The sequence below is a fragment of the Malus domestica genome, chromosome 02 (genome assembly GCF_042453785.1).
Source record: "Malus domestica chromosome 02, GDT2T_hap1".
In the NCBI taxonomy this organism is placed as follows: Eukaryota; Viridiplantae; Streptophyta; class Magnoliopsida; order Rosales; family Rosaceae; genus Malus; species Malus domestica.
The window spans coordinates 13,693,690-13,714,241 of NC_091662.1; the positions used below are offsets into that span (position 1 = coordinate 13,693,690).

Consider the following 20,552-nt stretch of genomic DNA (forward strand, 5'->3'; position numbering starts at 1 on the left):
TTGTAGTGATTTAACCAATCAAGAAAGTAGTGGGTAGCGAAGGATCAAGTCCAAAGCTAGAGTTCCACTCCAAGAGTGAGAGTGAGAATGAGAGTTCCACTACACATTGTGTGAGAGAAGTTTAGAGTGTCCATTTTCTACTTTGTGCATTCTCTATCTTGTAGTACTGACATTCTTAACAAGTGGTATCAGAGCCCGGTTGGCTTATACTACAAGATGGAAGGAAGTGGCACTATGATCAAACTCACCAACTCCAATTGGGTAACATGGAAGCCAAGGATGGAGGATATTCTCTATTGCAAGGATCTGCATGAGCCAATTGAAGGAGATGCCACTAAGCCCGAGAGCATGTCCGATGCTGAGTGGAAGAAAATGAATCGCAAGGCAATTGGCACAATCAGACAATGGGTGGACGATAGTGTTTTTCACCATGTGTCTAATGAAACCAATGCCCGTGAGTTTTGGACAAAGCTTGAGTCCTTGTTCGAGAAAAAGACCCCAGCCAAGAAAGTCTTCTTGATCAAAGAGCTCATCAATGTGAAGAACACGGATGGTTTAAGTGTAGCAGAACACTTGAACAATTTCCAGAATATCATCAACCGGTTGGCTACTATGAACATGACAATTGAGGACGAGCTGCAAGCGCTCTTGTTACTTGGATCCTTGCCAGACAGTTGGGATACCTTTGTGGTGAGTGTAAGTAACTCTACTCCTAATGGTGTTCTTACTCTTGATAATGTTAAAAATAGCATGCTTAATGAAGAAACAAGGAGAAAGGCTTCTGGCACATATAGCAGCCAAGTATTTGTCACAGAGAACCGCGGAAGAAGCAAGAGTAGAGGGCCTAGAGGTCATGGCAGGAGTTCTAGCCGATCCAAATCAAGGTTCAGGGGTGCATGCCACCATTGTGGCAAAGAAGGCCATATGAAGAAAAATTATTGAGTTTGGAAGAGATAGCAAAGGGAAGGAAACAATCAGAAGAAAGATGATACTGGCAATACCACCGCAATCATGTGGTGATGTATCAGAATATTGTCTGTTGGTGAATGTCTGCATATGGGTGATTCTGACAAAGACATTGAATGGATCTTTGACAATGGAGCTTCCTTCCATGCTACATCCAAACGGGAGTTCTTCAGTACATACAAAGAAGGTGACTTTGGCATAGTGAAGATGGGGAATGAAAGCAATTCCAAAATTCTTGGAATTGGTGATATTTGCCTAAAAACTAATCTCGGCTGCTAGTTGATATTGAAAGATGTGAGACATATTCCTAATATACGTCTCAATTTGATATCCATCGATACCCTTGATCAACAAGATTATTATCACCATATTGGCGAAGGAAAATTGAAGCTTACTAAAGGCTTAATGGTGGTAGCAAGAGCACGACTTTGTTGTATGTTGTACCGGTCAAATGCCAAGGTTTTGAAAGGTGAGTTGATTGCTGTGGAAGACTCATCTCTAGACTTGTGGCATAAGAGGCTTGGCCACATGAGCGAGAAAGGCCTACAAGTTCTAGCAAAGAAGTCTCACATTCCCTTTGCCAAAGGTACGTCGTTAAACTCTTGCGAGCACTGTTTATTTGGTAAACAAAGAAGAGTTAGTTTTTTTGTTCCATCTACAAAGAAAGGAAATTTGTTAGATCTTGTTTATTCAGATGTGTGTGGTCCCATGGAAGTCGTGTCACTTGTAAGAAATAAATATTTTGTTACTTATATTGATGATGCTTCACGAAGTGTCTGGGTGTTTTTGTTGAAATCCAAAGACCAGGTGTTTCAGACATTCCAGGAGTTCAATGCCATGGTGGAGAGGGAAACTAGAAAACCTCTCAAGTGCCTTCGTAGCAACAATGGCGGCGAGTACACATCTCACCAGTTTAGAGATGGAAACTAGGAAACCTCTCAGCTGCCAATGAAGTGTCTGCAGAACCATATAATGCTGATCATGGGGAGCCTAATCCAGACCATGAAATTGTTGATCAGGGGGAGCCTAGTCAAGAATAGCAGAATCAAGGAGAACTACATCAGGGGGAGCCTCCAACCCCGCAAGAGAATGAAGACCAAGTCAGAAGATCCAGCAGAAGTCGAAGACTGTCTACCAAGTATTCTTCATCAGAGTATATCATGTTGACAAATTATGGAGAGCCCGAAACTTATGAGGAGGCAAAAGCTCATAACAATAGTGACAGATGGATTAAGGCAATGGAGTCAAAGATGGATTCCTTATTAAAGAATGATACCTATGAGCTGGTGGAGCTTCCAAAAGGCAGAAAAGCATTGAAATATAAGTGGGTGTTCAAATTGAAAAGAGACGACAACATGACAAGGTACAAGGCTCATTTGGTTGTCAAAGGTTTTGGTCAAAAGAAAGGAGTTGACTTTGATGAGATTTTCCCACCGATGGGGAAGATGACTTCCATTCAAGTTATCCTTGGTATGGCAACAAGCATGGATCTTGAGCTCGAGCAGTTAGACGTTAAAACTGCATTTCTCCACAGCAATTTAGAAGAGGAGATATACATGGAGCAACCCAAAGTCTTTGAAGTCAAAGGTAAAGAAAATTTGGTGTGCAAGCTAAAGACAAGCTTATATGGTCTTAAGCAGGCTCCAAGACAGTGGAATAAGAAGTTCAACTCATTCATGGTGAGTAATGGGTACAAGAGAACTTATGTTGACTCTTGTGTCTATATCAAACAATTTTCTGAAGGTAAATTCATTATTTTATTGCTTTATGTTGATGACATGTTGATTGTCGGTCAAGATGCTTCTATGATTAAAAAGCTCAAAGAAGAGTTATCTAAGTCGTTTGACATGAAGGACTTAGGGCCAGCCAAGCAGATTTTGGGCATGGTGATAATTTGTGACAGAAAATCCAAGAAGTTGTGGATGTCACAAGAAAAGTATGTTGAATGGGTGCTTGAAAGGTTCAACATGAAAGCAGCCATACCGGTAAGCTCACCCTTAGCCAATCATATCAAGTTAAGCAAAGAGTAGTGTCCAAAAACATATGAAGAAAAGGAGAAAATGACAGTTGTTCCCTACTCTTTAGCGGTAGGAAGTATCATGTATGCAATGGTGTGTACACAACCAGATATTGCTCATGCAGTAGGTGTGGTAAGCAGGTTTCTCTCTAATCCAGGGAAGGAACACTGGGAAGCTGTTAAGTGGATTCTCAGATATTTGAAGGGGACTTCTAAGATGTGCTTGTGCTTTGGCGGTTCCAAACCAATCTTGGAAGGATTTACAGATGCTAGCATGGGAAGTGACCTGGATGGTAGAAAATCTACGTCTAGGTACTTGTTTACTTTTGCAGGGGGAGCTGTCTCATGACAATCCAAGTTGCAAAAGTGTGTTGCTTTGTCCACAACTGAGGCTGAATATATAGCCGCTACAGAACCATGCAAGGAGTTGTTGTGGCTGAAGCGGTTTCTCCAAGAGTTAGGTTTGAAGCAAAATGATTATGGCGTTTATTGTGATAGTAAGAGTGCTTTGGATTTGAGCAAGAACACTGCATATCATTCACGCACCAAGCACATTGATATTCGTTATCACTGGATTAGATAGGCTATTGAGAACAAGTTGCTACAGCCGAAGAAGATTCATACCGATAATAATTCCTCAGACATGTTGACAAAGGTAGTCACAAAATCAAAGTTGGAATTCTGCATTAAGGCTGCTGGGATGGACTCCAAGTAACTTGGAGTCATGATCGAAATTCCTCCCTCATGGACTGGAGGGGGAGATTGTTGGTATATGGTCCAGCCCATGATGAATGTTCTAGATTATTCTAGTAAGAAAGTGAGGTGGCTGGAGCATGCTAGACAATTCTAGCAAGTTATTAAGTTGGTGGAAGAAGCTAGAAAGTACTAGCTTCCTTGGTTGCAAATGAAAAGATCTAGAAGCTACAATTTTGTGACTAGTCTAGAATTAAGCTGTTTGGATTTTGGCTCGTCAAATATGTCCTAGTTGGTTTAGGATTGTTTTAGGAAACCTAGAGGTATACCGATTCTTGTCCTAGAGGGATTAGGAAAGAATTTCAATTTCTTTATTCAATTTAGGTTTGGATTTCTAGAAGTCTATTTGGATTTGGATAAGTGTAATTTCCTAGTCCACTTGGAAATAAGAATTCAATCAGCCTTAGGACATGTAAGCCAACTCTATGTCTATAAATAGGGTGCGGCAAGGCTGATTTTTAAGAGGAGAGAAAGAAAACAGCCAGACAGCCAAGAGTTTTGAGATTAGTTTTAGGGTTTGCAAAAGTTCTGTAATCTTTATTATTAATCAAAGGAGAGGTGATTTCTCTACCTAGAGAAATAACAGATGGACGCAGGCAAAAGTTCTGCCGAACCAGTATAATTCTTGTGTGTTTCTAATATTTGCTAGTTTAGTCTATTGCCGTTGGTTACATTAAAGAACAAGGTCTAGTGTGCGGGTTTTTCAACATAAGCTAGAGGTTTGTAGAATATACTAGAAACTAGAAACTAGTTCTAGTTTGTAGAAGGAACTAAAAACTAGTAGAGTGCCAAGTCCTCACCTATAAATATGGGTGTGATATTGTACTGATGTAACCAATCAAGAAAGTAGTGAGTAGCAAAGGATCAAGTCCAAAGCTAGAGTTCCACTCCAAGAGTGAGAATGAGAATGTTCCACTACATATTGTGTGAGTGAAGTTTAGAGTGTCCATTTTCTACTTTACTTTGTGCATTCTATCTTGTAGTACCGACATTCCTAACAAGAAATACAAAGACACTAAACAAATTCTGAATCAAACTACTTACTTAATAGTGGCTTCAGCGCTCTTTACTGTAACTCTGTCATCGGTTGCATCACGGTTCAAAATCCCTAAAGCATAGTACTTTATATCCAAGTCCAGATAGGGAAAAATGAGCAGTAATAGCATACAAATGAAAAACTCGGATTAAATCAAATAAATTCTACAACAAAAGCATTAATAAGACCATCTCCAACAATGGGCTAAATGCCAAATTCCCCCCCCCCCAAACCCACTCCAACCCAAGACAAATCTTTGGGCTAAAAGCCAAATGCCAAAGCTGGGCCAAATACCACCCTAAATTCCTCCCCCCCCCCCCCCATGCGAGTGGACTCGCTGGAACTTGGGCCACTCTTGGCCCGCCCACACACGTACGCGCCCCACGCACTAGGCTTGCAATGCTTTCTCGACAGGGGTGGGCCCTGCAGTCAGCTGGTTGTCGGCCAAAATCATCATCCTAACGGCTATAATTGAGATCCAATGGCTGGGGTTTAAGGATCGTTGGTTGATCCAATAGTCCAAATTCAAATTTATTTTTTTTCGAATATGTTATTTTAAAATACATTGAATCTAACGGCTGAGATCGAATATAATCAAATCTAACAGTAAAAAAAAAAGATCTCACGGCCTAAATTTAAATCCAACGGCTAAAAAAATTAAAAAAAAACTATTTAACTCAAAATTCACCTAAAAACTCCATAAATACCTATGTAATTGTTCAAACATTCACACAAATTTATTTTTTTCAATATTTATCAAAATTTAAATATTTTTAGATTAAAATGTTCATAAAATTAATTTACGATAGTCTACATATATATATATATATATTAATTTAATTTAAGAAAAAAATAGCCTAAGTTCATTATTTAATAATTCCGGGCTAAAATTTTAGCCTAGAACGGTTGGAGCAGAAAAACTGTTTCTGGGCTAAAAGCTAAATTTTCCAGGCTAAAAAATTTGGCTTTTAGCCCAACCATTAGAGTTGGTCTAAACTGAAATTCACATTAAAATGTATATCACACTTTGCCTTTAATCGTTTTCCTTATGATCCTCGTCCTTACATCAACTAATTGACAAAATAATACCACAATTAATACAGTACACAATCACAACATCCAAAATTACAAAAAATAGCTCCAATTACAAAAAATCTCCAAAAATATTAGTAAGTAATGACGAAGTAAAACCACAGGAAAAAAAAAGGGAAAAACCCTAAATAACGATAGAACTTATGGAGAATAGATAGGATAGGAATTTGAAGAAAAATGATGAAACAACACCAACAAAAAACACATTATCTTACCCGAATGAGAAGAGATGACGTTGAATTCGACTTTCTAGAAGCAAAAAGAAAGAACTGAGATGACGAAAAAATTAGGGATAGGGAAAGGGGAGATTTGTTTGAGAGAGGGAACAAGAACCATAAACCCTTACCTGGTTCAATTGTGGCTCAGCATCAATGGTTATGGCGAGAGTGGCAGAGAAGGTTTTAAGCTTTTGAAGAGAGGGAGAGAGGCGGAGAGCTAGAGGCAGGCTCGAGCATCTGAGTCTCATTATAATTCTTTTTTATTTTTCTCTTTTAGCGCAGAACAAAGCGCAAAAATTTTTAGTGAAATTTAATATTTTATTGCGAGGGCCGCCTTACAGTTGCACAAACGGTGTCGCAAATGCCATGTTTTCTTGTAGTCCTAAGGTCCTGTACAGACTTGGTAAGGCTTACGGTCTCGATTTGAGAAGCTCACTAAGTTGTGCAATCTTGACATGTATAATTGTTTCGTCATCAAGGAGTTGCCCCAAGGCATTGGTAATATGAACGGTTTAAGAAAAATCAACATGGGGACAATGCTCAAGTTTGAAAAAGTTGGGTACTTAGACAAAATTACTTTAAAATATTTCAATATCATACATTATCTTCAAATTTATTGCAATGCATACATTTTAATAATTTTTTTTAAATAGGAGACCCATCCCTACAAACCCATCACCCATTCTTTCCCATCCACTGTGTCCCTGCCCCCCACCCCAACCTTCCTTCACCACCAAAACCAGAACCCCATCGCCACCTTCTCTTCCGCCATCTCCACATCCCTCCTCCTCCTCCTCCTCCACCACCACCACTAAATCCAACCATTCAAAGCAACTCGTCATTCAACCTTCCAGTTCAAATAAAAACCAAGTACTCCACAACACTCCAAACCCAAAAACATCATCCTATCCAAAAGGTTCCGAATCCAACGAACTAAACCCGTCGTCGTTTTGGCCCACTGAATTATCGTTCTTTCTCAGCAGTCAGCACACCCTCCATACACACGTGACTCTCCCTCGCCCTCATCTTCCCCACTCGATCGTCTTCTCCACCCAGCCACCTCTGCCAAATTCCAATCAAGTCTTCCCATTTCTGCAACTCCCCAAAAACCCCTAAATGCCCCTCAAATCCTAGACTAATTACTTCCTCCTCCAACTCTTTTCTTCTTCACCTATCGGTTTTGTTCTGGTGAAGGAACGAGATGATGGGCTCTGAGAACCGGGCCTCCGACGAAGCCCACCTCCTCGCACCGAAAGAAGAAATGGAGGATCTCGTCCTTGACGCTCAATTGAATGGTAATAAATCGTACTCAAATTATTGCAGCGCCATGTCGTCACTATTCGATACGACACAACCCCTTTCGTCGTCGCCGCCTTCGCTACCACCACCTCAACAACGCCAGCCGACATCGATCCCCTTTTGGCGCCCTCACCATATCGCGATCTCCCCCGACAACTCCACGTACATCGACCCGCCTTCTTACATCAACGTGACCTTCAGCCCTTTCGATGCCGAAATCGCGGCCGAAGGCAACGGCAACGAGATCCCCTGCAAGAGCTCTGACGACTCGAATATAATATAAGGTATGATATTTAAATATTTTAATGATGAGGTATAAGCTCTGATAGACCTAATACTTGAGATAGTTTTATGTAATTCATCCGAAAAGTTACCTTTATGTGTGGATCTTGATGAGGAGTTGGAGCAAGTGATTTGTGATGAAGAGAAGAAACATTTGTGGGAACCTTTCTTAATTTAAACTATATTATTATTAGTCTATTGTGAAGTTATATTTACTTTTATCTTCTCATATTTTAATGATGATAATATCATTTGTTTAAAAAAATAAAAAAAGACAAAATAAGGTTTGTGTTACATTGTTTCTTTAATTTTCATCTTCTTGTTGGGTTTTTCTTTTTTGATTTTGTACAATTTCTAAGTTTCATCAAATCCATTTGTGGTACTGTTTAGATCAAACTCTCTTGAGTCTTAAGAAATTATGCGTTTTTTTCCTGTGTAATGTTTTACACAAAATAAATAATGTGTATTATATTTTCTTGTATTGCATTTTTATGAAGTGCAAAATGATGCTTTTGGAGTATCAACACCAATTCTCTATAAATAATGTGTATTATATTTTCTTTGAATATACAAAACATGTGTTTTTACTAAACCTAATATGTAAATTATGCATTAAGTTTCTTTTGTTGCAGACTCCTGTAGGTGATAGATATTGAGATATTCTAAGTTACGGTTGAATGTGTTTTAAGTTAATGCAAACACGCAATCGATATGCCATTGATATCGTCAAAATGTAATCCGTAGAGTGCAACATAAAAGAAATGGTTTAAGTATCAATCATTTAGTGTTCATCGGTCCAAACTTTCGTTTGACTGTCTTTATGCTTTTGTCTCCTTTAGAAACTTGCCTTCACAACTCCTCCGTGAGAGATCCTTTCTCCTTGGCGAGACTTCTTCTTTCCTTTGTGTGAGAGTTTCCCGGTTCCGTTCATCTCCTTGAGCTTCTGGTTTCCCCCCGTTCGCCACTTTCCTCCAACCCCTGTGCCCCTGATTTCTCTGTCTGTAGCCCCTTCCTCCCCTTTTCCGTTTCCCCATCCTTCCACCCTCCTTCCGCTCTTCTCCCCTATTTCTTCCTTGAGCTTCCTGGTACCTATTTCCTTTCAACCTTTTCCCCCTTTTTCTCCTTCCGTCCACCTTCCTCCACCTTCCTCCCACCTTCCTTCCACCTCACCCCCTTTCTGTCCCTTTCCTTAAACCTTCTTTCCACCTTTTTCCCCCTTTTCCCCTTCTGTCCCTTTCCTTAAACCTTCTTTCCACCGTTTTCCCCCTTTTCCCCCTTTTCTTCCAAGTTAATTTCCAAGTGCCCCACCACAGCAATCAGCTACTGCTAAAAGTGACCGCGCTCCAACTCCGAAATTTCTTTCGAGCTTCAAGAGTAAGGGTTTCTATGTTAAAACCAACCCAAACTGTATATTTGTTTGTCCAACTTTGTATTGCTTGATCACCAACAACGTAAGAGAAAATCCAACTTTGTATTGCTTCTTTTCTGAATCTCTTTATTTTGGGTTCCATATTTAAGAGTGTCAATTTCTAATCTGATATTGTTTTGGGCAACTGCTTAAAATGGTCCGAGATCAAGGAGTGTATTCAATTGAGATTTTTAGGGATTTTAATTCTTTTAATGAATCTAGGGTATTCAATTAGAATTTTGAGTAAGTCTTTGAAATTCTAGCAGTATTCAATTAGAATTTTAAGATAGTTTATTAAAATCCTTAGAAATATTCAATTAAGATTTTAAATGTGTATTCAATCAGAAATTGATTTTAAAGAATTTGAGAAAGTTGAGGAATTACAAGGAATTGAAGAGATTTCGTAATGTATTTTAAGCATCCACAAATCTCACCTTTTTATATGAGATTTCGAGGGAATTGAATCAAAATTTTATATGAAATCTCTACAAATCAATTAAACTTCATTAAAATCTCTCACATTCTCAATTGAATACACCCCAAATCTCAATTTCTCAATTCCTCAACTTATCAAAATCAAATATCGATGACATAAAAAACTGGTAATTTAAGAAATTCGGCCAATTTCCCCTGTTATTTTCAATTGTCGTAAATTTTACATTGAAACTTTTGTATGTTTTTCTGATTTTCGGTGTTGGTTTTCGTCGTTAAGAATCAAGGAATGGATGGAGCAGACGACCCTTCCGGATCAGTATTCAATGCGCTGCATGAGGTCCTCATGGAGCTGATCGCCAAGAATGTAAGGATTAAGCCCCTCCTCAAAGACATCAAATCCAGGTTAGACTCTTTGGAACCATTGTTGAAATATATAGAAAAAGATATAGAAAAATCCAAGAAATTGGATCTTCCGGTTGTGGAACTGGAAAACTTAGAAGTGCATTTGGAAGAGGGCATAGAGCTCGTTCAAAAGTGCATAAAGATTCGACGGTGGACCACATACAAACGGTACAAATACTCCAACAAGCTGACTGGATGGGATAAATCTCTTCAACGACTTTTGGAAAAGCTAGACGTTCAGGGAATAAGGGATATGAAGGACAGCCCGGTTTTGGTGAAGAATATAGAGAAGGCGGTCAGCAAAATTCAATCGAATCTGGGGATACCAAAACAACCCGACAGTGAAACTTGGTGTGCAGCACCTGAACTTCCACCGCTTGTGGTTGGGTTGGATTTTCCTCTAAAGGAATTGAAGAGGAAGCTTCTAAAGGACGAAAAGGTATCAATGGTTGTGCTGACTGCTCCCGGAGGATGTGGGAAAACCACTTTGGCTACAAAGTTTTGTCAAGACAAGGATGTCAAAGGTATCATATATTTTAAGTTAGCACTCGGAGTTGTATATTTTTTTTTGTGATGTAAAAGGTATCATATATTACAACTATGTCAGATTTAAATGACGCCTCAATGACAGATTTATTATGTTTTCTTTGGATAGATACATTCAAGGATAATATCTTCTTTGTCACGGTTTCAAAAAAGCCTAAATTGGAAAACATTGTTCAAGATCTATATCAACGAAAGGGTTTCCAGGTACCTACTTTCCAAAACGAAGTTAGTACAGTGACGTGGCTGCAACATTTTCTTAAGAAAGAAGGGCAGAATCCTATACTGTTTGTCCTGGATGATGTTTGGTCTGGATCAGAATCCCTTGTGCAGAAGTTTGATCAATTCAAAATGGAAAATTACAAGTTTTTGGTGACATCTAGGTCTGAATTTCGGGGATATGGTTCCCCTTATTATTTGCGATCATTGGATCGTGACAATGCGATGAAACTTTTTCATCATTCAGCATCCCTTGGAGATAAGAGCTCTCATATTCCAAAAGTTCTTGCAGAAAAGGTACTTTTTAGTTGCAATGCAGAGCATGTATAGTAAAAAATTAGTTGACTTGGTTTTGGAAAATTGTCAAGAAATCATGTTCACTTTACGCAAAGCATCCACAATCAAGTGAATGAACACGTCCATTTACCGTATAAATTTGTGAGCAGTCATGCATCTAAGCATACTTGTGGACTAAAACTAAAATTAGAATACAGTATATAGTTATTTAGCCATTTTCACATCATCGTAACTTGAATTTTGGCTCTGCAACTTAAAAGGTAACTGACTTTGTTTTGGAAAATTATCCTGCAGATAGTCGAACGTTGCAAGGGATTTCCGCTTGCTATTACAGTGGTGGGGAGATCGCTTTGCGGGGAGCCTATAGAGATATGGCAAAAAAGAGAACTTGAATGGTCTAAAGGTTTTTCTATTCTTGATTCAGAGACTGAATTGCTGCTCTGCCTTGAACGAAGCTTGGATGCCATAGATAAAGAAATCATCAAGGAATGTTTCTTAGACTTGGGTTCATTTCCAGAAGACCAAAGAATCCCTGTTGCTGCCCTCATTGATATCTGGGCAGAGTTATATGATGTAGATACAGATATAGAGTGCATTGCAAACCTCTATGAGCTAACCAAACGTAGTCTAGCTAATCTTGTTGTTACAAGGTGTGCATGCTTTGTTTTTTCTTGTATGATATTTTCGCTCTATTTTCCCCTTTATACTCACGACTGGTTGATGCTAATAACTTGTTATTGCATTATGTTGGTTGAAGAAATCTCTTCTAAGAAAATTAGTTTTGATCATCACCAGGAAGGACAATATGGTGGGGGACGGGTACTACAGTGAGCACTTTGTTACCCATCATGATGTTGTTAGGGAGCTGGCTATCTACAACACAAAAAAAGGACCAGTAGAACATAGAAAAAAACTGATTATTGACATATGTGGAGACAATCTTCCAAAATGGTGGAGAGAACAAAAGCATCAGCCAATGAAGGCCCGCTTAATATCCATAACAACTGGTTGTTCCATCGCTCCTTTTCTCTTTAGCAATTATGTAGACATGCACAAATAAATAGTTATTCTTGCTCACACGCACTCGCACGTGCACATGAAGCCTTAATAGTACTTTCATTTAGTTTCTTCTCCAGACACTCACAGTTGTTGCTTTGCAGATGAAGGGTTTTCAACAAAGTGGCACGACATGCAAATGCCAGAAGCTAAGGTTTTAGTATTGAATTTCCAGACAAAGAATTATGCCTTACCCGAATCTTTGGTGAACATGGATGAATTGAAGGCTGTGATAGTCACAAATTATGGTTTCTTACCTGCTGAATTGAGTAACTTTCAACTTTTGAGTTCGTTACCAAATCTTAAGAGAATCAGATTAGAACGCATCTCAATTCCTTCTATAACCAACAATCCCAAACAATTGGCGGGTCTGAAGAAGATATCCTTGTTCATGTGTAACATTGGTCAAGCTTTCAACAACGGTTCCATCTCAATCTCATCAGCATTCCCAAATCTAGAGGAAATGAACATCGACTATTGCAGTGATTTAATTGAATTGCCCGTCGAGGTTTGTGATCTTAATAAACTAAAGAAGCTCGGTGTCACTAGCTGTCATAAACTATCTGCCTTGCCTGAAAGGATTGGAAAGTTGGAAAATTTAGAAATGTTAAGGCTAAGATCCTGCACAGAACTGTCAAAGCTTCCACCCTCAATGAAGAACCTGGGAAAGGTAAACTTTCTTGACATATCTGATTGCTTCAACATCAAGGTGTTGCCCGAAGACATTGGTGAAATGAGTAGTTTAAGAAAGATCAACATGAGACAATGTTCAAGGTTGCAAGAGCTGCCTCCATCAGTCATGGATCTTGAGCAGTTAGAGGAAGTGGTCTGTGATGAAGAGACAAAATATTTGTGGGAGTCTTTCTCGTCGTGTCTCAACAACCTGAAGATTATTGTGACCAAAGAGAATATCAACCTAAATTGGCTCCACAAGACTCAGTTCTGAGGTATTCTAAGTTGCAGTTTACTGTATTCTAGCCGATATGCCATTTATATGTTGTTGTTATTGTTGTTATCATTGATATTGCAAAGTTAGAATTGTCAAAATATAATTTGTGATGCCCAACTGTAAGTGCAGTATTAGGATGCATGATCCTCACACAAACTCCCCTAAAAGTGTGGTGAACTCTTGTTACAAACTCCCCTATTGTAAGTGATGATTTCGTTCAGGTGTGCAACTGTTGGCTATGACCAACAGATTGTTTGTTTTATGTTATTAATAAGCCATTTGCTTGCGCCGCAAGAAACTGGCCTTCTTCTCAATGGATTGTTATTTTGGAGGGGTTAAATCCATATTTAGATTCTTTTTAATGCCGTGAGGACAAGGACTTAATAATTTTCTTGTGTTATGTTGGAACCAAATGGGGGGACCTCCGGGACCGGCAGTTGAGCACAAATTCGAGTAAACCTAAGCAACTTGCAAAATAGTAAAACAACCGTAAGCAAACCTTACCAAAGGTTCTTCAACGGTCAAGTTAGTGAATGATCTTTAGACTCAAGCAGTGGACAAGAGAATTCAAGTGTATGGATTGCGTTAATGTAGATGAACCTTAGACAGGTGTATTTATACCTTCGTTCTAAGCTGGGAGAATCTTAGGGGGAGAATCTTAGGGGATAACTAGTAAGTAGATATTACATCCTCTTATGAGTTATAATTACTTACGGCGCATGCTTATCCCTAGATTGTAGGGACTCCAAGACTAATAAAATCTGATTGTGTCCCTACTCGGATTAGATCACATGTCTTGCAGAACAAGTATGGTCATTTAGTGGAGTCGCTAGGACTCTTCTGCCTATTGCCCTAGAGTAGAGTGATGGTGGCACCCTACTCCCTCTGATAGAGCTCCACCCAGGGCTGGTAAGTCTATGACTGGACTTCTGAGGTAACAGTATTCGGATCAGCCTTACTCTAGTCCTGAAAAATCATGGTCCCGTAATTTTCCCTAACAATCTGTCTGAGAGGCAACATGTTCCCATTGAAGATGGATTGTTATCAAAGGCAATGCCTTTTGGAATAAGCTGGAATACATACCGTTTAATCTTCATGAATGCAAGGTGACCTTTTAACACTAATGTGGCAGCATTTCAGATTCAAACATGTATCTTCGTGTAGGTGCCATAAAGTTCGCAATGATGAAACATTGCGTCTGACTCTTGCGCACGAGAAACGAGAAATCTTCTTTGATATCCCTTGTTTTTCCTAGCCGTTGTTAGATCTTAATACAAGTCGGTCTAAATTCAACGGTTAGATGACTCCCCCAAATGATACCTATATATCCTCGGATCTTGCTTCTCTCCTCTACCATAAACTTTCATTGTCCAAAAAGGCTCCAACTTGTTATCTGTACCTATTTCAATATCCTCTCTCCCTTTTGAATCTTTTTTCATGGCGTCTTCAAGCAAGAAGTCTAAATTGGTCAAGGTTTCCCCTTATAATCTTTCTTTGACGAGAATTTGTAATCGAGAAGAGGGTGAGTCATTTGTTGAAGAGCACCATGATATCTTGTAAGACTGCAACGTTTGGTGGGAATCGACCACGATATCTACGCCGACTTGTCGCCATTGTCTGACCCATGTCGCCCTTGCATTATAATCTACCCCTGGTTCTTGGACTTAGGCATTCGCTTTCCGCTTTCTACTTTCATGAAAGGCATTTTATTGTGCTATGATATAGCAATTTGTAACCTTTTTCCCACCACCTTCAGGCTTCTTACTTGCTTTGAGTTGCTGAATAAGTGGTTCAGGGACTGAGTTGGATATCCCCAAGTTTAGGTTGTTGTACTGCATCAGACCGAGTTTGGATGACCACTATTATTTTGCGGTTAGAGCTAGCCTAGCTTGGGAGACATTCATTCAGGACATTCCCTTCCACGACAAGGAATGATTCAAAGATATACTAGTCGTTGACGGAGCTTGTGAAAGAGATATTAGCGGATTCCAAATCCGATCTCGTCTTCCAACTGACCCAGATTTCAAAGGTGGTCTATCTGGTATTAGCATATGCCGTCTAGACTTGATTCGCCGGGCAATGCAAATTCTGGCCGTTTCCTGCAATTAGAAGTGGTTGTTTTCCTCTGAGCACTTCAACAGCCGTGGGAAAGATATAGACGCCTTTCACTGTTCTAGATTCCCTAAAAAGAGTCAGAGTGGGTTGATGCTCGTAGCGTTCATAAAATGTCTCGTTCCTTTAAACCAGCATCAACTCTGTCACCTATCCCAAATAAGCTAAAATATCCTGGTAGTTATTCTTCTCACTCATTGATTGCGACTCCTCAGCTCTAGCTGGTTAGGTACATCCACTGTAAAGGTATTGGATAAGAGAAAGAAACCCATCTTCGAAGAAAGAGACGTATTACTATTCCGACGCCACCAACTTTTAATGTACTTACCCCTGCATCCGTAATAGATGAGGCACCTCTTCGCTACCCTTGCATTCACCTGCAATGTTGCCCCGGTCATCGGAGTCGAAATCGTCGTGCCTTCTATTGCCTCGGCGTCAACCTCTGTCCCTCAACTGCTACTTTCTGTAGATGGATCTCCCCGTTATGATGGTCTTTCGTCAACTGCTGCATTGAGAGGAAACAACTCATCCTCCCCTTGTGATTCGGCCTTCAATTGATTGTGTTGCTCTTCTTTCAGATGCTAGTGGTCTTTAAAATACGGACTATGCCCCAGTGCTGCTCAGAGTCGTAATTGCCCTCGCCGACTTTAAAGAAGATTGCACCTCTTGAAGACGTCATGATACGGTGCTCCGAGAGTCGTTATGAAGTACCTGACTCCATTTCCTTCATTTCTCTTTGTTGATATTCATGAATTCCCCATCATGTACCTTGTATATTATGTTAATATGTGGACGAAGGTCGCCTTGTTCTAACAAGTAAGGCGAATCTAGGAGCTTGAACAGATTTCGGGCCTTGAAACAGTGGCGATAATAGAGGCGGAACAGCGATTGCTAACCCAATTAGAAGAACTCAAGAATGCGCATGCCAGGTAGCAAGCTTTGGATTCTGCTCATGAGGCGGAGTTAATTCGCTACATCGACCTGGCTATTATTGAAGATAAAGGCCAAGGATTACTAGGAAAGTTCTAAAAAGTTCAGAGAATAGCTAAGGCTGGAGAGACAGGCCAAGGCGGAGTCAGACTAGGCTCTCGTTCCCTCGAAGGGAGAGTCAGAGTGTGCGTTTGCTTCAAAGTGGAATGCTTGGGCTAGGGAGCGGGAAGCTCTTCAAAAGGAGGTTGAGGATCTTCACCAAGAGGTCGACCAAAGACAAGAGTCTCAAATCAAGATCCAAGATTCACATCACGACTTTGGAATAAGTTACAAGATGAGCTTGGAACTCGCTTTGATTTAAGTATAACTTACCATCCGCAGAATGATGGGCAGTCAGAGCGAGTAATTCAAGTATTGGAGGATATGCCTCGTACATGCATACTTGATTAGGAAATGAACAGGCTTAGAAATCGAGTTATGAAATGTAAATGACAATACCATGGGCCTAAAGAAACAATCTGACATTTAGATATCCACCTACATTTGTAGAATAGTTCACTACTTTGGCATGATGGGAAAGTATCCGCTATCTGTTTCTTTTCTTATTCATGTAATCATTGTTATTCGCTCAAGTTAAAGGATCAACTGGCCACCCGATCATTGACACTCTACAGTTGAATGTTCATTGATTTAAGGAATAAGAAATGCAATAGATATGATGCTAAGAAAATTTTGCAAAGATACCCATAATTTTCTTGAAAGTTTATGTGTGTTCAACTAAGTGTTAAATGTATTCAGTATGCTTAAGATTTCGAACTTCACTTGGAAATGACAGTCCAGTAAAAGATGAAAACTCTCGACTTGTTAAGTAATTCAGTGTTTAAAGTAAATCTCAAGGACAAGATTTGTTTTAAGGAGGGTGGAATGTGAGACCTTGAAATTTTAGAGGTGTTTTTATGAACTTTGGATTACCTACGAATTTTACAATTTCTAGTTCCTTTTAAATGGGTGATGATTTTACTTGAGTTCAAAGATTATTTTGTGGTAAAAAGATGAAAGTGGATGAGATTACGAGCTCGTGGCATCTTTTGAATTAATTTTCAAAGCTCGAACGAACTTATAGTGGAACTTTAAATATGACAGATTGGATAACACCATGTGGCAACCAAAGAATGGCTGACTTTGACACATGGCAGCCACAAGTGATGGAATCAGCCACGTGGAGATCAATTTGACAGCCACCTTACGCAAGAGAACCTAGGAGCTTATTCATGGTTGTATATTGATAAGCTCCACCATGTTGCTAATTTATAAGAATTATCATGAAGCCTTGTTGTCAACTTAGCATGGCATGGTGATGACTAAGCTTTTAAGTTGGAAGGATTAAGGTGGAGCCATCATTAAGGTTAGATACAATAGACAAGTGTGTTTGTGACTCATACTTTTACAAGTAAGAGTTGTCAAAGTAGCAGGAAAGGTTATCCAATATAGAGTTAATGCTGCCCATTTCATCCAATGAGGAATAAGAGATTTCAGATTATTTCACCTATAAATAGGAGCAGCATCTTCTTAGTTTCAAGTGCAGCAATTATATAGTCGAGAATTAGGTGAGCTCAATGTATGATAATGGCATACAATGCATGCGATAAGAGTTCATGTCAAGCTTGTTCTTGCACAAATTGAAGGCTTTGAAGCCTATTTGATGACTGGAAAACGATTAATAAGAAATTAAGGTAAAGATTTACACTTGATCAGATTTCTGAGATTTTGTACAAGTTTCATATGGATGAGATTTAGAGAAATTTGATGTTTGACTCGAAATTCATCAAATTTGGTTTTTATACGACGTTTGTATGGAAGAAGTGAGTTATACTATTGATGGATTGTGTTTTGCCTTGAAATATATGTTTGAATTTCTAGGAAAACAGACCTCAAAGCCGCTGGTTTCATACCAGGTATTGAAATGTGAAAATAGTTTCAGTTTTGGGGTAAGTTTGTATATTACCAAAAGTTCAGGGGCCAAAGTGAAATTATCAATTGCTTGGGGCCTATTTGAAATAATAAAAGTTCAAACACAGATTTTTTATTCTAGTTAAGTGAAGGTCCCTATTGGATATAGTTGTTATAATGGGAATAAAGTTTAGTCATTATATATGGACATATAGTGACATATTGTAATTGTTGAACTAGGGACTCCAATTACTCGTGGTGCTTACGTTTAATCAATGTATTGGTGAGGAATATTACTTGCTTGGCTTGGAGACCAGATAGGGGGATCCTTATTTACCCTAGTTATGGATTTTTGTGCATATGTATACGTAAATATACGAATGCCTGTGAATGTTGCTTATATTTTGCTGAGAACCATGAAGAAAAAAGGTTTTGTTTTTATATCATGATATGCATGTTGTTTTATGCTACAGTTAAAGTGATGACTTCAGAGTGAAGGGGGCATACTGACCGCCTTGGGTTTCGATCCCCTAAACCTCCGGAAGGGCCACTACGAAGGGATTAGTACCGCTACCTTTCTAGGAGAGGTACTAGGATAAGTAAAGCATTAAAGGACACTCTCGCTACACCTTACCATAAGTATATTCATTCGGAGTTGGTGCAGGTAAAGGGGTAGTTGGTTATTAGACCGATCATCAGGCATGTAGCAATTTATTGGGATCCCTGTTTTCTTTTTAAAAGGGAATTGTGCAAGCATACAATCTATTTTCAAAACTAAACAAAGATGTTGTGCACCAATCATTTTCCAATAGTATATATAGTGACGTATACTATTTTTAAATCTAGCTGGGGGTGGATTCCCTGAGGGGGAGCTATGAAATATTTGTGATGCTCACCCTTACTTTATTACAGGACCAGTGCACGTACAAAAAGATGTTCTGGACTAAAGTCGGGACTAGCATTGTTTGTTACTTGTCAACTTCTCAGTCGTTCATTGACTCTTTCTACATATTTTTATCTATACATATACTTGATTGCCTCACCATCTTGAAGTGATTTTTGTAGCCAAACTCAACATTTTGCATTTTCAAATCGTACTAAAGAGTTGGTTTAGTATGATAATTACTTTAAACTTTTTGGTTTTGTTGTAGATTGTGAAGTTCTTTTCCTATGTAAAAATTTTATCAAAATTCAGTTACTCTTTTATTCTTCATTTTATCAAAATGATTTCTGCTTCCATACTGCTTAAAAATAAATTATTTTATTCCCCTCAAATAGCCTTACGTTCTATTAGGAATGAAGTGCAATAGTGTTGGATTTTAACACTATAGTTTTTTTTTTTACAAATAGAGCGTGGCACTGTTACGTGATTATTTTTGGGGTGTGACTGAAAAATGGTATCAGAGCGACGGTTGATCCACCTCTAAAGAATTTTGTTGTTCCTCTTTATTTTAAATTGTTTTGGTTCGAAAAAGAGTTTTGAATTCCACCTTCGATTTGCGTTTTGGATTGACTTTGCCATGTCCTTTCAATTCAAACTTCTACTTCATTTGTTGTCGAGTCAAATCTTGAATGAGTTGTTGAGTCAATATCTCTCATTTCAATTCATACTCTGTTGACAAGATGCCTAGTCCTTCGACAAGTCCAAAAGAAAATAGGGCACCGACAACAAATAGCTAAAATGTCTGGGGCTTTGCAAGCATCTACGAATGCTTATATGCGCACTAATGAGGAACGTACACATAATCGATAGATGTCTTATCTCGATCGTTTTATGAAAAATAAGCTGCTCAAGTTTTAGGGAACGCCTGAAGCTGAGAGTTTGTTGGAACATATTAAGAAGAAGATGAAAACTCTTCATGTACCACCATAAAGTTAACCTAGCTTCACATGTTCCTATGTAGCGGATTTATGATGGGCTACTATACGTGCTCAGTATAACATTGAAGAGATGAATTTTGATGATTTTGAGCAACTTTTTCTCAAGCGTTACTTTCTTGATGCCATGAAACATACTAGGATTCAAGACTTTCTTGATCTTAAGTAAAGGGAATATGACTGTGGCTGAGTATGTTGCCAAATTTAGTGAGTTGAGTAAGTACTCTGATGGTATTGCTCATGATTAGAAGACAATGGAAATTAAGTTCAGAAAAGGGTTTAGAGACTTTATCTGAAGGCATATTGTAGGTCAAGGACCTAAAACTTAACATGAAATTGTGGAAGCAACTTATAAGTTAGAGCAAGATTAATATAAAGGGTCAAGATCGAGAAAAATGATTAGGAAGTTTTTTAGGAACAAAAATGGAGTAGGAGTGGCAATGGTGAATATAGATTTAGGAGGCCAGGGCCTATTGAATGTTATCAATGTCATGAATTTGGATCTACTAGAGATAAATGCACCAGTTGCATTTATGGATCTCATGAATCGAGTATTCCAACCTTATTTGGATAAGTTTGTTATTGTTTTCATTGATGATATCCTTATTTATTTGAAGACTAGGGAGGAACATGAAATGCATCTCCATATAGTCTTACAGACTATAATGGATAATCAGTTATATGCTAAGAAGTCGAAGTGTGACTTCTAG

At 38.8% G+C, this 20,552-nt stretch overlaps 1 protein-coding gene across 5 annotated transcripts; it reads left to right on the plus strand.

Moving 5' to 3' along the window:
- The first annotated feature begins 6,537 nt into the window (after positions 1-6,537).
- Positions 6,538-13,286, plus strand: LOC103402751 (probable disease resistance protein At5g66900). Of its 5 annotated transcripts, XM_070808703.1 has the most exons (7): positions 9,106-9,294; positions 9,519-9,673; positions 9,784-10,432; positions 10,564-10,967; positions 11,262-11,617; positions 11,763-11,974; positions 12,128-13,286. In XM_070808703.1, the coding sequence occupies exons 3-7, from the start codon at positions 9,793-9,795 to the stop codon at positions 12,967-12,969; spliced, it is 2,454 nt and encodes an 817-aa protein (XP_070664804.1). In that variant the 5' UTR covers positions 9,106-9,294; positions 9,519-9,673; positions 9,784-9,792; the 3' UTR covers positions 12,970-13,286. The 5 variants fall into 5 exon arrangements, with proteins under 5 accessions (XP_028947519.1, XP_028947515.1, XP_028947527.1 ...); XM_029091686.2 differs by lacking the exons at positions 9,106-9,294; positions 9,519-9,673 and adding an exon at positions 6,538-7,665; XM_029091682.2 differs by lacking the exons at positions 9,106-9,294; positions 9,519-9,673 and adding an exon at positions 6,734-9,037.
- Positions 13,287-20,552: the final 7,266 nt, after the last annotated feature.